Source organism: Mixophyes fleayi, chromosome 8 (assembly GCF_038048845.1).
Source record: "Mixophyes fleayi isolate aMixFle1 chromosome 8, aMixFle1.hap1, whole genome shotgun sequence".
NCBI lineage: Eukaryota > Metazoa > Chordata > Amphibia > Anura > Limnodynastidae > Mixophyes > Mixophyes fleayi.
Genome location: NC_134409.1, coordinates 117690697 through 117706477, shown reverse-complemented (window position 1 = coordinate 117706477; position 15781 = coordinate 117690697). Strand labels below are relative to the sequence as shown.

At 42.2% G+C, this 15781-nt stretch overlaps 1 protein-coding gene across 4 annotated transcripts in view; it reads right to left on the bottom strand.

Annotated features, from left to right (window-relative positions):
* Positions 1-13768, bottom strand: part of SLMAP (sarcolemma associated protein) — an 87902-nt gene extending 74134 nt beyond the window's left edge. For 2 of the 4 annotated variants that reach the window (XM_075183272.1, XM_075183273.1), the window contains exon 1: positions 12638-13767. In XM_075183272.1, the coding sequence (XP_075039373.1) occupies positions 12638-12835 (198 nt within the window). In that variant the 5' untranslated portion in view covers positions 12836-13767. Of the gene's footprint in view, positions 1-12637 lie in introns of all 4 variants that reach the window. The other 2 variants (XM_075183271.1, XM_075183275.1) reach the window with 2 other exon arrangements.
* Between the last annotated feature and the right edge of the window lie 2013 nt (positions 13769-15781).

The following is a 15781-nucleotide window of genomic DNA, read 5'->3' as shown; positions in this document are numbered from 1 at the left end:
ACATTTTAAACGAGCTTAAAAAGTATAAGGATTATGTACTCAAAACAGTAACCTAAGCATGTTATCTTTCCCCTGCCAAATTGTGGCCAAAATTTTGCAACCTCTAAGACAAATGCAACTTGTATCCCTAATCAATGAGCAATCTTTGTGGGTTTAGGCAGAAGACATTTCAATCTCTACCTCCCCTGCCTCACCCTTCACTGGCTCCCCTTCCCCTACAGAATCCTTTTCAGACACCTTACACTCACCTACAAGGCCCTCTCCCACTCCACCGTCCCTTACGTTTCTAACCTCCTCTCCCTTCACACTCCACCCCCCCTGCGGTTGGCCAATGCACGTCACCTCTCCCTCCACTCCTGCGCTTGATCCCCTCCACCGACTCCCTTTGTGCCTCCTGTTGGTTTGCCCTCCCCCTAGGATGTAAGCTCTTCTGAGCAAGGCCCTCTTCCCTCTTGCTTCTCTACCTATTCTTCTGCTCCTACTTCACTATGCAAGCTAAGTTTGGAGTGTTTGAAGTCCTGGTAGCATTTGTTTAATGTTGGGTTCGGTACTGTTTTTACCCTGTATGGTCTTATGTCTGTCTCTGTACGGTGTTGCGGAAATATTGTGGCACCCTATAAAGAATAATAAAGAACAATAATAATAAATAAAGAACAATAATATTAAAGAATAAATAAAAAACAACAATAATAAAGAATAATAATAAATAAAGAATAATAATAACAACACCTGTATATGGTATAAATGTAGAACAAATAAAAATAAGTAGTTATTTAATAAGTTAAGGGTAAGCATTGCATCAGAGTGAGCATACCACACAACATTTTTAACAATCACATGTTGGAAGCCTGCCTGGATCCAACGCGTATCATCTGGCTCTATAGGGAGCCAAGAGCTGGGGAACCAGAGGCCCCGTCCTCCCATACACTTCTGACTTTGAGGCAGTGAACAGATCAATCAACAATGACTTAGCATAGCCAGGCTACAGAGTATAGTGACTCCACCACAACATAGTAACAAGAGGCAGACCATAACAAAATCAGCCTAAAACCCCATTAGAAAGAAAGGGACATAGAACATATCAAGAAAGTCAATCAAAACGGTTTTGTGACACTGAAAACTGCTGTATAGGTGACTTTACAGCAATTAAGAGGCTCTCGTTCCTATTCTAAACAGCACTAAATAAAGGTATTGTAACCCATAGCAACCAGATTGCTATGGGTTACAACACAGTGCACAGCTATTTGTCCATTGTATCTATCTCCATTGAAGAACATACTTTAAGAGATGTTGAAATATATTATTGTCTGCAAAACCCTGCACAGTTTCTAGACGATATGTAAAAAAAACTGTTAATAAATGAAAATGCTAGACTGAGATCAAAGGCTGACTGGTGTCATTCATAATAACTTTGTATTACACGTTTACAACGCTCGATCATTGTAAAAGAGATACTTGCAGGCATGAGACAGTAAGCAATGTACAAACTACAATGAAAACAAGGAAATAGAGCATGTTTGGAATGGACTGAACATCAGGAACAGTCAGCAATGACCCAACCATAGGCTGGGGAGCCAGCAATTCTGGTTTCTCTGGCATTACATTTTAATCTATGACAGTATATCCATAATATGTAAAGATACGGAGCTTAAAACAAGATCCTGCAATTTCCTGTCCAGGAAATAATGTTTTACAGCTGTGTGAGATCTGCCTGTACCTTACAATGAACTAGACAACAGCAGAAGCGCCCACCTCTCCTCCCACATCCACTAGAAGACAGATCTCTCCAGCATAATGTAGAAGAGAGCTGCGGTTATGTCATATTCTAATCGCAGGCAAGCACTGCATGAAACATGATGGGTGGATGTGCTAGAATTTAGCAATTAGAATACACTACATAATATGAAAAGGTCTTAAATTATGGGTTGATGGTATGAAAGTGCATTTTGCATTAAGACGCCTCTCTGTCTCCTACACACAGTGTAGGCAGTCATATTGTGGTTAAAACAATCTTCATGAGATACTTTAGGAACAAGAGACATCACTGATGATGTAATAAGACGCGCTAACGTCAGTGGGAGCTAGAAAATAGGCAACATACTACTTATTAGTCCATCCCACGGAAAGATGGCATGCAGAGCTTCAGTCAATGGGCGCTAGAGAATAGGCAACATACTACTGAAGAATGAAGAAAATGAAGAATGAAGAAAATAGATCATATTTTCTTCATTGTTTGCAGATGATAGGTGCTTTATTTTTTATTACTACATTTTTTTACATTGCTCAGCTCAAAACATCTATGTATTCAACCAGAAGATGCAATGAGAGTTTGCTATAGACAAAGGACTGTATACCCAGCCCCCTGAAAATGAAAAGTGTGCACTGAAGATAAGTGCTAGATACATTCGGTTAGCGTAACCAACCATAGCATAGGGGTTATATTTGCAAAATGCATGCTTACGTGTTTATTTGCACCCCTCAATCACAAAAAAAAAAGTCCACAAAGGGGTATCCTTTAACTGTCATAAATGCAGCACATTAGACAATTACGTGCTTGATGCCCAAGTTATGCATAAATCCATATACAATCAGTCATTGCTCTCTAGTCTGCCTCAATGAGGTTTCTAATGGATGTTATCGCAGCAGGAGACCAGTGTGCAGTGGTGACTTGAGTATAGGCTTATCCATTAAATGTTTTCTTATTCCACTCTGAAATTCTCTCAAGCTGAGCGACAGCAGGTCACAAATAGCATGCCAGTTTCACACCATACTAGACGGAAAATTACTTTTAAAAGGATTGCTCTACATATACGAAGTTCAACTGCTTTAACGACTTCAGTATCAACAATACAACAGGAGAGCAAAGAAAGAGGATGATTTACATTACACGGAAGTCCGGGAAGACAGAAAGCAGCCACCCAGGGTTAAAATGATATAAGCAAACGACACAGTGACAGAACACAGCTCGTCTCCTGAAACCACTGTCTGAATATATAACCCACTGCTACACCAAAGTGCCACACACCAGTAACAACCAGGCTTGTGTGTATACAGATCTGTAAGGCGCTGGCTTGGAGTTCCCCAACAGTTGTGTGGACAATTTAACTCAAAAGAAACATGAACATCAGATGTAAATCAGTTCTGCAATAAGTAGGGCAACTACTACTTCAAAACATGGGAACTTGCCTTAAAGCATCTTTTCTGCACAAACATTCTTCTTTGCGGGAACTAGGTCAAAAACCATAATCATAAGAACTACATCAATAATTATAGCAAACTTTATCATGTATTACCACAAAAGTAATAAAGGCAAAACTGAAGTCTCTTTCTTTCAGCTGGACGTCAAGTATCCATAACAGCTTTTGCAGCCAAAAAACTTGGGAGGAAAACCATTGTAAAATTACATAAGTGATAGATAGCTCAAAATGGTTAGAATAGTTAGTAGGGAAAGCAAATTCATGCGCTCACAAAGGAATGCTCATACGAGAGCCAAATGTGTGCAAAGATTTATTCACAACAGGAGGGCAATGTCAGGAAATCCTCAATCTTATATTAGGAGCTGGATCCCCTCCTGGATCGTAGAACAAAGCAGACAACAGTGCTAGACTTCCGCAACGATAGGAAGGCCATCTTGGATAACGTAGGTGATGACATTAATTCTTCAGGATGGATTGGAACACTAGCTCCACAGTAACTGGCTCTCCTGTTCACGAACATGTTGTAAATTACTACTACCAATAAACTTCTCACATCAGATATGGTAAGTTAAAGGGCTCACTTAAAGTTAACCAGACATCCTTGCATAAATCCACACTGGTCTCTATATTAATAAGAGTTTGTCTAAATATATCTATATTGTGTTAAAAACAGAAAATACGTAAATTATTCATTCTCTACTCAAACCAAAATTGCAGAGGAGCTCTGTTTAACACTAAGAGAATGCATTCTTATTAAAACCTCTCCTCTCCGAGATTTGCATATGTCAGAAGCTTTAGGGCGGCACAGCCAGAAACAAAATAAAGACTGATAAAATGGTAAATAACTTAAAAGTAGGTCTTGATCGACTGTCCAGAACAAAACATGTTTAATAACAGTGATCACAGAGTATATGGAATCAGGGCGACGTTACTAGTCGTTACATTGGTTACAATGCTTGCAGAGTGTATGGAATCAGGGCAACGTTACTGGTAGTTATACTGGTTACAATGCTTGCAGAGTGTATGGAATCAGGGCGACGTTACTAGTTGTTACATTGGTTACAATGCTTGCAGAGTGTATGGAATCATGGTGATGGTAATAACATGTGTTCTTTGTACCCGGACTAGGATACATAGTCAGTAAGTCTTCAGGCTTTTCATTCATGGAAAAACAATGATTTACATCTTGTAAAATTTACAACATAGAGGTTATATACAGAGCATTCATTTTCTGATTACTCCAACTGCTTTCTGGATGAATCAGCAATCACACCAGATTGGAGTGCAACAGCTACTGCCCCTTTATGTAGCAGTCACAAAGAGACCTTCACGAGCCCCTCTGAGAGCAGACAACATATGGGATAACGTATGCGAAGCATTTCCAATTATACAATCCCAAGTACCAAACAGGACCACTGGTGCATTTTATTCTTTATCGGGACATGTGGGTGGAAGGGCAATGTATATAGATCTTCAGAAAGATGACAGCACCAGATGTTTGTTACAATACAGAAAACACATCAAGTTTAATATCACAAACGTCACATAATACTAGTTTGTCAGTTAGAAACATCCTCAGCGATTCAAGACAGTATTTTCTTGTTCCAACATTCCATGTCTACATCTCCATAGGGGACAAGTAGTCATACGCAACATAAAGTATAAACTGTGATCAGCAAGATGCAGAACACCGTTCAAAGTTAGTGCCCTGCAAACAAAGAGAAATGCAGCTTGTAGGCAGCTTTAGATTAGGGATGTGCACCGGCCACTTTTGGCGTCTCGTGTTTTGGATTCGGATTTGCTTGAGGTTTTGGGTTCGGATTTGTTTCGCAAAACACCTGACGAAAGGTTTTGGTTCGGATTTAAGGTTTTGGATTTGGATTTATTTTGAAAAAAAACATAAAAAGTGTTAAAATCAAGTTTTTGGGTTTATTTTCACTCCTACGCTATTATTAACCTCAATAACATTCAATAACAATCATTTCCACTAATTCCCAGTCTATTCTGCAGAATCAGTGAACTTTGTAATATTGCAGAACCAATGGACTTATACTGCAGGATTGTTTTTGGATATTTTTTTTAAAAAAAAAATTATAACTTTTTTTAAACTTTTTCGTGCTGTGCTGGGCTGTGCTATGTCCTTCTAAGGGCATTGTTATTTCCCCAGCACAGCACGAGATATAGCAGGACAGAGGACCACCTAAAACAACCTCCCTCTACGCCCGAGTGAAGATGGCGACGGCTAGCGGGGAATTTATAGGATCCGAGTATCGTGAGATCCGACAGCGGGATTATGACTCAGAGCCTCGGTTTCAGTTTTGCAATTGGCGGGAATACCCGGATCTGTCTCGGATCGGCAACGTTCGGGTGGGCTCAGATTTCAGATATCCGAGCCCGCTCATCTCTACTTTAGATATATGACCTGATGTACGGCTGCCTTATACACTTCTACAGAGACCTCAGGAACACTGCTCCTGTCTAATGAAACTGACCATCATAAAATACGATGCTGACTTTGAAATGAAAGCTTCCATGTGATTAAGGAGCTGAAGTGGTGGGTCTCTGGAGGCTCCTATGGTCACAACAGGTGGTTAGTCTTTTTAGAAAGAATATCACAGATCTTAGCAAGAATCACAAGGAAACCAATAAGGATGCTGTATATCACAGCACTTTCACAGGCTGGCTCTGTGCAAGAGGGTGTCAAGACAACACAGGGTAGGAATATCACACTGCACATCATACTGCTCTCAACTTAAGAAACAAACAGTCAACAGGGTGTTATGGTGTCATGATGATCATTCTAAACACATACACGTTGAATACATCCAAAGGTTATATAAGACAGTAGCAGAATGGCGAGATACACCTTAGGAAGTCAGTAACCCACCTAAACATATCATGTTGCTGATAAAGACACCACTGCGTGGGTAACATGATAGGGCACAAAATATACAATAATAAAAGACCTGTGCTCTTTGTGCCTAAAGAAAGAAAACACTCCACCTCCCCTGCATGAGAGGAATGGCTAAATTCATCCTCTACAGTGTTAAATCATTCAGCCACCGACACTACCCATTGGGAGGTGGAGGAGATTTTCATGCTAAAGACGCTGACCAACATTCTTATTGCCCAACCCCACTGGAAACTACTTTAGGAATTGAATACTCGCTAGTTAACAAGAGAGTACCTGTCTCAGAGAAGCCTTTAAAACAGAACTAAACTTAACACATTATTAGTAATCTACTAGGGGAAAGTAGACGGCCATGCTCGGACTTGTAGTTTCACAACACCTGGAGTGTCACAGGTGAGCCAAGACTGACCTAGAATACCACCTATACGTTGCCCTGGTGCTTTATATCTCTGAGTGAGTACCTCCTACTTTCCACTGACTTAGTTTAAGTACCGTATTTCCCCATGTATAAGACGCACCTTTTTCCCAAATTTTGGGTCTAAAACCTAGGTGAATTCTATACATGGGTAGCGGGGATGCAGGGAAGGGGCAATGGGCAGGGGGGAAATCGAGGGGAAGTGGGGCATCGTTAGTGGCAGCGGGGATCCAGGAGGAAGGGGACAGGCAGAGTGGCAGCGGGGATCCAGGAGGAGGGGGACAGAGGCACAGTGGCAGCGGGGATCCAGGAGGAGGGGGACAGAGGCACAGTGGCAGCGGGGATCCAGGAGGAGGGGGACGGCGGCAGAGTGGCAGCGGGGGGGCAATTGCAGGGAGAGTGTGCTGCCCGGCTGCTCTGATCACAATCAGAGCAGCCGGCCATTATACTATCCCTGCCTTTTTTGACAGCTACCATAAAAAAAAAAAATGTACATTTCGGGGCCAAAATTAAGATGCGTCTTATACATGGGTGCGCCTTATACATGGGGAAATACAGTAATATCATGCTATTGCTAGCAATGTGCGCTACAGAAACGTACATGTTTTCAAACAGTATCTCTGCTCTTAATACATAAAGCACACTTTAAGAGATAAGCAAAGACTGATATCTAGAACGGATATTACCCATTCTAGAAATTCCAAGAGAAATACATTTCTCTTACGTTGCACTCTATTTAAATATCCATATTCAGCCCAAAGTAAAATTAAGATTCTATGTGAAATAAAAAGGTTGAGTAACAAAGTATAACTCTAAATAGATCATGACAGTCAATAAAACATAAAAATCCTTTAGTACCACGACAAATAAAAGAAAAAAAGTCACCTTGCTTCCAAAGCTACTATTTTATGAAAAGAAAGAAATCATTATTACTTGTCAACCAAAAATTTCATTTCATATTATATATTAATTCATCCCTTGTTGCTGATATTTAAAGTTTATAAGCTGCGTACACAGAGTGAGGCCAGAGATTTTGGGTTAAAAAATTCATGGGGATGTAGCCTGTCCGTTAACCAAGAACTAATGGTTAGAATATTCTACAGAATACAGTCTTTTAGTCCACACAATGACGGCCTCCAGGCAATAAGTATACTTCAAACCATGGAATAGTAACTACATTATTTTAGTATTTTTACTAAAAGGAAAATAGCTGTCCTTTAATCACTGGCATTCAACTAAAATCGATATTACAAGGAAACTAGAACAACATCTACTAAAACCTACCAACAAACGGCTTCTAATGAACAGCCAATTCCAGTAACGAAATACAGGCTAATAGCAAGGCCTGCTTCTGCTTTACAAAATACATAACAATATTGGTATTTCTCAAAATCAGTTGAGTAGGATAAAGAGGGGGCAGATAACGTGATTTGTCTAGAAGGGTGTGGTTGGCAAGATTGTTAACTAGGCAATAACAGAGACATCACATGACAAACATTTTACATAGAAAAAATAATTATGGTTTGCTTTATACAGAGTTAACTGTACAAGTAGCTGATCTTCATACAGCTGCACATTGTCAGACACAACATTACTGCAACAAATAAGCTCCATTGTTTTAAGTGAACTCTGAACCAATATTTGGCCTAACAATTTGCTATGTACTAGTAACATCATGTTGTATTATCTAACTAGTATTAGATACTTTCGCAAAGTTTAGTTCAGAACACTAAATAGATGCCACCACTGTGTGTAGGGGGGAGGGGGTCAGGTAAACTGGACACACATTATAAGATTCCATTGTCTGACCAAACAGTTGAACAATCAGATCAGCGCCCATATTAAGCCTCACATGTCATTGTCAAATGTTCCCATATTTGGCAGATCTGGTTGGTCAACTCCATACTTTGTTGCCAGCACCAAATAGGAGAATCGGTCAAGCGGGGTATTCTGCCTGCTCAACCAACATTAGACAGGATTTTGATTGGACAGGATCGGAAATTAGTTCGGGGAGGACAGGAAGAGTGGCACGTGTGGCCAAAAAGCTGGGTACACCCCCATGCAATCTTACTTCAGATGCAATTTCTGTAACGATTTTACCAACAACTGAAATTCCCAATGTCTACACAGCTACACGATTTAGTTAGATCTGCACCTCTCATAACAATCAGCTGAAAAGATTAGGACTCCGTACGCTCTACAGACATACAGAAGAACTAATAGCAGAAACGTTGGACAGACGGTCGTGAGTGCGTACACATTTCCAAATTTGCCCGACATCGCTCCATCGTTGATCACGATTTTTAGGAAGTTTAGAAAACCAAATCAACAGATGCTGCGCGTTTTGGCATGATAAAACATAATCGTGGGAGCGTGCACACTATCGCAATATCTGACCAAACGGTTGTGAATCATGTAATCTGCACAATAATTGCATAGGTGTGTACCCAGCTTAAGTTACATTATTACTAAACTGCAAGCACCCTGCCCTCTCTAAACGTCACTTTAAGCAGAATTGTCCTTTAAAAAAAATATTTATGTACAATACTTGCGGGATCCGTCAGCTTTGGGATGCATGTTTTTACTTTCAAACCAATTACTTATTTCCTTTGATTGATAACTTTACTACTGTATACACGTTACAGCAGATATATAACTTTCACTGCTTGTGATTACAAGCCCCACTTGCCAGCAGTCTGACACAGCCATTCATGCAGGGCCGGTGCTTGGCGCCCTAGGCACTTTCAAAATTGCCCCCCCGACACATTTTCAAAATCGGTGCCCCTCCCCCCCTCCCCACGTCTTTTCTTACCTTAACTTGCCTCCATAAAGCTGCGCCTCTCTGCTCCGTCTCCTACCCTCCACTCACTGACACTGTCGGGCCGTGATGATGATGTCACGCCTGACAGTCAGTGAGTGGAGGGGAGGAGATGGAGCAGAGAGGTGGCGGTGGTGATCAATAGCCCCTTCCCCCTCCCCGTGAATTTATCTGAAGCTGTGCGGCAGCCGTGAAAGGTATGGTCAGCGGTCGCCGCACAGTTTTAAGGTAATTTTCATTCTGTGGCGCCCTCCAGAGCCCGGCGCCCTAGGCAACTGCCTAACCTTGCCTAATGGGAGCACCATGCCTGCATTCATGAGCTCTAGCACTTTAAGCAGCAATATCAGAAACTGCTTTCAGACTCACTATATCAGGATGCTGAGAGATGAAAGTCGGGGACAAACAGTACCAATTCCATGGCAGGAACCCCTACAGGATTGACAGTTAAATATATTACATGCTAGAGTAGAAGCTTGATTCACCCATTTTTAAAGTAACACTAAATGAAAACACATTTTTTACTAACATCAAGGCTATACATGCTTGAAGCAATATAGGACGCATACGAGCACTAGAAGACAAGTTACTGTAACTTGACTTTCACTACTAAATACCTGTATACTAAGCGATCATGTTGCACATTTAAACTGCAAGGTCAGAAAGCGCCCACATGGCACGAAAAAAAACTAGTTATGCGGAGACAATAAAATGAATATACTTAACTTTGTTTTTAGTCAGTACATTTCGGCCTTGTGCCCACTGGTGTAAATTATACACATTTAATTAGTTGTGTTTTAATTTAGTAAAAGGCATGTAAACAGTCTGAAAATATAACCCATTGTTTGTGATGTCACCGTATACACTCCTATTTGTTATTTTAAGTGTTTAGGAGGTTGCATTTTTCTCCAAATGCAACATGTTCTATTGAATGCGTTCACCTTGGGTGAAAAGTTAGGGGATCCTACAATGACCAACCCCCAATGCTAACAAAAATGTCAGTAAACACTTGACAGGTGTTTGCACTAACATACTAAACAAACAAAAAAAATAAAAAATTAACGGAGCATCAGTGGTTACTTGGCCTAAGAGCTCTGACAGAAGAGAGGGACATAGAAGCCCACTGCACTAAATGGGGACCGATCTGTAGGTCATCACCCACGGGATAAGGACCCTGCTCTCAGCAACATTGAAGTTCGTGTTAAGCATATTGAAGGGCCATGTCTTGCACTCACCATCCAGAGATATTTTACTTCAGAAGGCGCCATATTTGACATCACCAATAGATTCTACTTATAAGAAACGGGCCTACACTATAGGTTACAAATTCTCATTACCAGAGCTTGAATGATGAGCCACAGTTCAGGCAAGTTGAAGTTTGAAGTCAAATAAAAAGGAGACACACCTTGAAACTGAATCACTGTCAGTAGGCTGGTTAACATCACTATGATGTTCCTGGGGCAATCCTGAGACTCTCCCTGAGCGATAGGATCTTCGTTCAACTCGTTCATTCAACTTATTAACTGAAAAGAAATGTATCTCCAGCAGCAGAGGGGGCAGTTGTAGTTGGTTTGTTTTCACTACTAGCTAGGTAAAGGAAATACATACCTTTGTACCACAGTTCAGTTAGGTTTATTCCCCCCCCCCCCCCTTTTGTCTTTCAATGGGGTTTCACCCCATCAGGGAGGCCCATTGTTAAAAGACCACAGATGGTCACTGCCACAACTGACAACCAAAAGAGGAAAGCACTGTTATCACTAGGGGGAGTGTGTGGAAATTTCAAATTCTCACTCCATGGGGGGAACTCAATTGGCCGCGTTAAAAGTAACGCGGCCTGCGCATGATTACTGTCATTACAGTAATAATGCGCTTAATTACTGTTATTACGGTAGTTTCAACGCAGGCTTCCTGCTCGCAGCTACCCGAGCTGCGAGCAGAAAACCGTGTTAAAATTACCGTAATAACGCTAATACATTTAACGCAACGCTAATTCTGGGGGAATTTAAGTCCCCCCACTTTGAGATTTGTAAATGCAACTACTCTATGAACACCAAGCGGTTTCAACAACCAAGATAGGTTGGGACCAGCGTTGTCAATCACCTTCTCCTGTACCAACTCTTGTCGCTCCAGGATGAATGGCTGTACTACAGTTGTTGGGAGGGTGCCAGGGTAGGCCTTGCTAGGTAGGGCTGTACAAATAAAGAAAATCCCTTTAAATATACTAGGAACGATCAAATCATTCTTAAACTTATTATCATCATCATCATCATCAATATCTCTTGTGGTAGTACACTTCACGCATTGACTAGTTTGCGATGTAGTCTGTACCTCGTCCAACATCGCTCAGATTCATACTCTCAACTTCCACAACATGAACCGGGGAAAGACTACATAATTCCTATAAATAGATTCTACCAGCCTGAATCCTGTTAAATTTTAATGTCATACAAGGCAGACACAATAACAACTGCATCTGAGTAGTAGACCTCTACCTTGCAAACCCTGCTCATAATTAGTAAACTAAAAAATCCTCTAAAGCGACTATCCAATTCAGAATGAATTAATGAGAATTTGCAAGATTTATATCTAGCAAAATCCTTGTGATTCAAGATTTCATTGCAAAGAATATCAAATAAGTATTGGCCCATGTCAACAATAGCGTGAGATTGGTTTGATCATTTTGGCAGCCGTTCGGGATTCGGCAAAATCTTACGACACAGTATTTGCCCAAACCTAAAATTGGCTAGTATTACATTTAAAAATTATGTTTACATACAGGTAAATCAGTTTCTGGTTTGACTTGTTTTGTTTTTCACAAGTGCAATTTAGTCTTACTAATCTGTCTAGTTACTAGGAGGCCCCACTTAGGATCTAATCAATTGATCAGTAGAATTAAACAATCACAAGTTCTCTCCTCATATATTATAGAATGTTACAGTTAAACTTTGGGCCTTTGCTGCGTCTATCAAGCAGAGAAGCCATAAATGCCATTGAAAAGCAATTGAAAGAAATGCAACTGTTACAGATTATTACTATGACTGCCATAATATCTGTACCCCAGGCTTCCAGTTAGCTCAGTAGAAGCAGCTGGTTGTGTAAATCTATACCATCACAGAAGGACATACATTTCCATTTTAAGAAAACTGAATCTCCTCTTTCCCAACCGCCTCTGAGCTATACACTGCCAGAATGGACTGAAATCAAGTGTCTGTTCTTGGCTAAGAGTATTGCCATAAGATTAGTGGAAGAGTATGGAACTCTTTGTAGAAAATTATATCTGACCAGATTCCAGTGATTACCTTGCCAGTCTTGTGATCAAACCAGACCAGCGCATGGTTCCTGGAGAGCACCTTGCAATCAAAGGTGGCATTATTTTGCGCAGGCCGGCAGCGGGCCACCGACCGGCCAATCTTGACCGGCTCATCCAGGTAGACATGTCGCTCCTGGAAAGGGTGTGAATTTGGGCGGCAGGTGAAGATTGCAAAGGCTGAAGGCATCTGGGTCAGCTGTAGCAGAGGATCACTCCCAACTGGAAACAAAGAGTGACAGGAAAAATCCCTAATCCAGACTTATCCACCGCTGGTAGTTTCCAGACCTCTGGAAATTCCACTGTCAAGTTATCACCGATTCATAACACACAGGCTAAAAGGACTGTGGGTCAGTCTGTTAACTATCCTTCCAGTTCCACAGCCAATACCCCATACTGGTCCCATGAAGGACCACCAGTAACCGATAGAAAGTATTGGTCTCCAGATATCCAGCTTTCAATCCATCATCAGGAATGGTGCAAAAAGCAACATCTGCCTGCCTGGTGCCCACCCTGTGCCAATGTCCAAATCATGCACCTTGGTGAGCTTCCCTGTAATGGTGCAGTCTGTGACCCCCCCCCCCCAGAGGCCAGGCACAGTGAGGGGCAATGCCTGTGAGGTGATTTACAGCTGGCCTGCAGCAGTGCCCAGTCACATCCACCAGGCTGAGAGGCTGCCAGTCCCCATGCCCTGGCAGAGGGATGAGAGGTGGGCAGGTAAGGAGACTCTGACAGGTGGGAGATAGGCAGGAGACACCGGCTGGGCGCACAGCTTACAGAATGGACTCAGGACCGGGCGGCAGCATCCTCAGCACTGACTGCAGGGGGGAGAGTCTGGGACATGCGCCCTCCCCCGGGGATAGGCCCGAAATTCGCCCGCTGCGGGAGTCCTGGGGCCCGGCAGGGAGTTGCGTGAGCAGCGGTGATGGGAGATGAAACCAGAGCCGATACCGGGAGAAGTTATCCAACCGGACACTGCAAAGAACACCCCCTTCGTTGCTTCCAGGAGAATTAAATTCCTCGTTCGACTTAAAAGAACCGGCAGTTTAATGGACCACAGCCCCGCCGCGCTCCCCTTCCTCCCGCGCCGCCATATTGAATCCGAGCGACCTCCCCGCAGAGCCGCACAGCAGCCGGCCTCCTGCGTCACCACAGCACGGGGCGGGGATTGGAGGGGTGGGCGTGGCGACGCTATCAGCCAATGAGCGGCCGCGTCCGCCCATCACCTCTCTCCGCCCACATCCAACTGTCAAAGGGAGAAACCTCCCGAATGTGTTAGTGGGAGAGTGAGAGGGGAGGTCCCGGGTGCGGTGACCCGAGGTGCCCGCTCACATACGGGTAACAATTCTACATGACCCGTTTCTTCCCAGCTGTAGTAACCCGCTCTGAATGCTTGTTGGTAAAAGGATGTTCTTAACCCCTTCATGACAATGCCAGTTTCACTAGTGATGTTTATGTTTCAGTTTCGGCTGAAATAACTTTTTTTTTTTTCACATAGTAATATTTATATTTTTGTTCACAACATATTGGCCTTTCTGTATGTAGGACATTGAAATAAATATGTTGTAACATTATTTTACATTTCACATTATTTTTGGTTTTAACAAAGGAACCCCCCTGCTTAGTGTTATGGGTATCCCCTTATGCCAACATATAGAGTCATTGTAAATTGTGTTTAGAAGAGCTGTTTTGATTAGATCTGGTTTACATGGATGTAATGCTGCTGACAGACAGAAGAGACTTGATACAGATCTCTCTGCACTGTCCTCTGCTGGAGAATTGCAAAGTGACCTCACTATTTTCTTAAAATCTGGTAGCACCCAGTTACTTCCTCTCCCCATTCCCTGGCTGTCATTTCTGCCCATTGTTTATGAACGGCAGCATTGGTTTCAAAGGTTCATCATGAGTTACCTAATTTATCATCATCATTTATTTGTATAGCGCCAACATATTCCGTAGCGCTTTACAATTGGGGACAAACACAGTAATAATAAACTGGGTAAAACAGACAAAGAGGTGAGAAGGCCCCGCTCGCAAGCTTACAATCTATGGGAAAATGTGAGTTTGATACATGTCTACATTTTGCATTTCGGTCCAGCCAGACTGCAAAGGTAAAAGTGACTCATAAGCTAAATGATCCTGTCACACAACAATGTTGGTTAGGGTGTAGTTGTCTTGTGCGAAATTGTGTAACGGATGGTAATAGGGTAATGTAGTGAGGTTAAGAGGGTGGTTGAGGAATATCATAAGCTGGCCTGAAGAGGTGGGTTTTCAGAGAACGCTTGAAAGTTTGTAGACCAGAGGAGAGTCTTATTGTGTGAGGGAGAGAATTTATCCCATCTTATTGCAACGTCATGTTGCAGAAATGCAATTGTTGATGCAATTTGAATACATTTTCCCTGCACATGGCGTAGCATTAGGCACAAACAGAACAATGCCAACAGAAGGACAGACTTTACCTCCTCCTCTTATAGTCTCTCTCTGGAGAAATACTTTGTGCTGCCCCATACACCCACCCCTCCATCACTGTAACACATGGTCCTATCCTCAGCAGTATCCCATGTTTACAAATAAAGTACATGGACATATGGTTGGTAACACTGAATAGAAATAACTTCTGGTTTTGATCTCTAGTTTGACGTTGAACTTTTCTTTCATTTGCTAATTATTAGCGCCACATCTCACAACCACAGGCATGGGAAATGTCATAAGCTACCTATTCATTTGTTTTTGACTATAGTGGACCCCATAGTATTCTGTACTTATATGTGGCAGCAAAAGGACCTCCAGCACCTGCCTCCTCTGTAGTGTATTTAATGTGAGCCATTGAAATTGGTTCCCAGCAATAAGAACTCCAATGCAGTCTGGGCAGGCAAACGACCCCGAGTACAAGCCCGTAAACTTTAAACCTCGGAGCGAGGGCTGGGTCTTCTAAATATATCTAAATATTACATTGCTACACATCTGACCCAACTAGTCCTATTTCACTCCCCATCCTACACTAGATTATGGGTCGACATAGAAGCTAATCTCTTGACCCGACATTGACAAACACACAACAGCACTTATGAGCCATATACTTAATGCTGCCAAATGCGCGGTAGCAGCAAGCTGGAAACAACTTGAACCCCTTGTG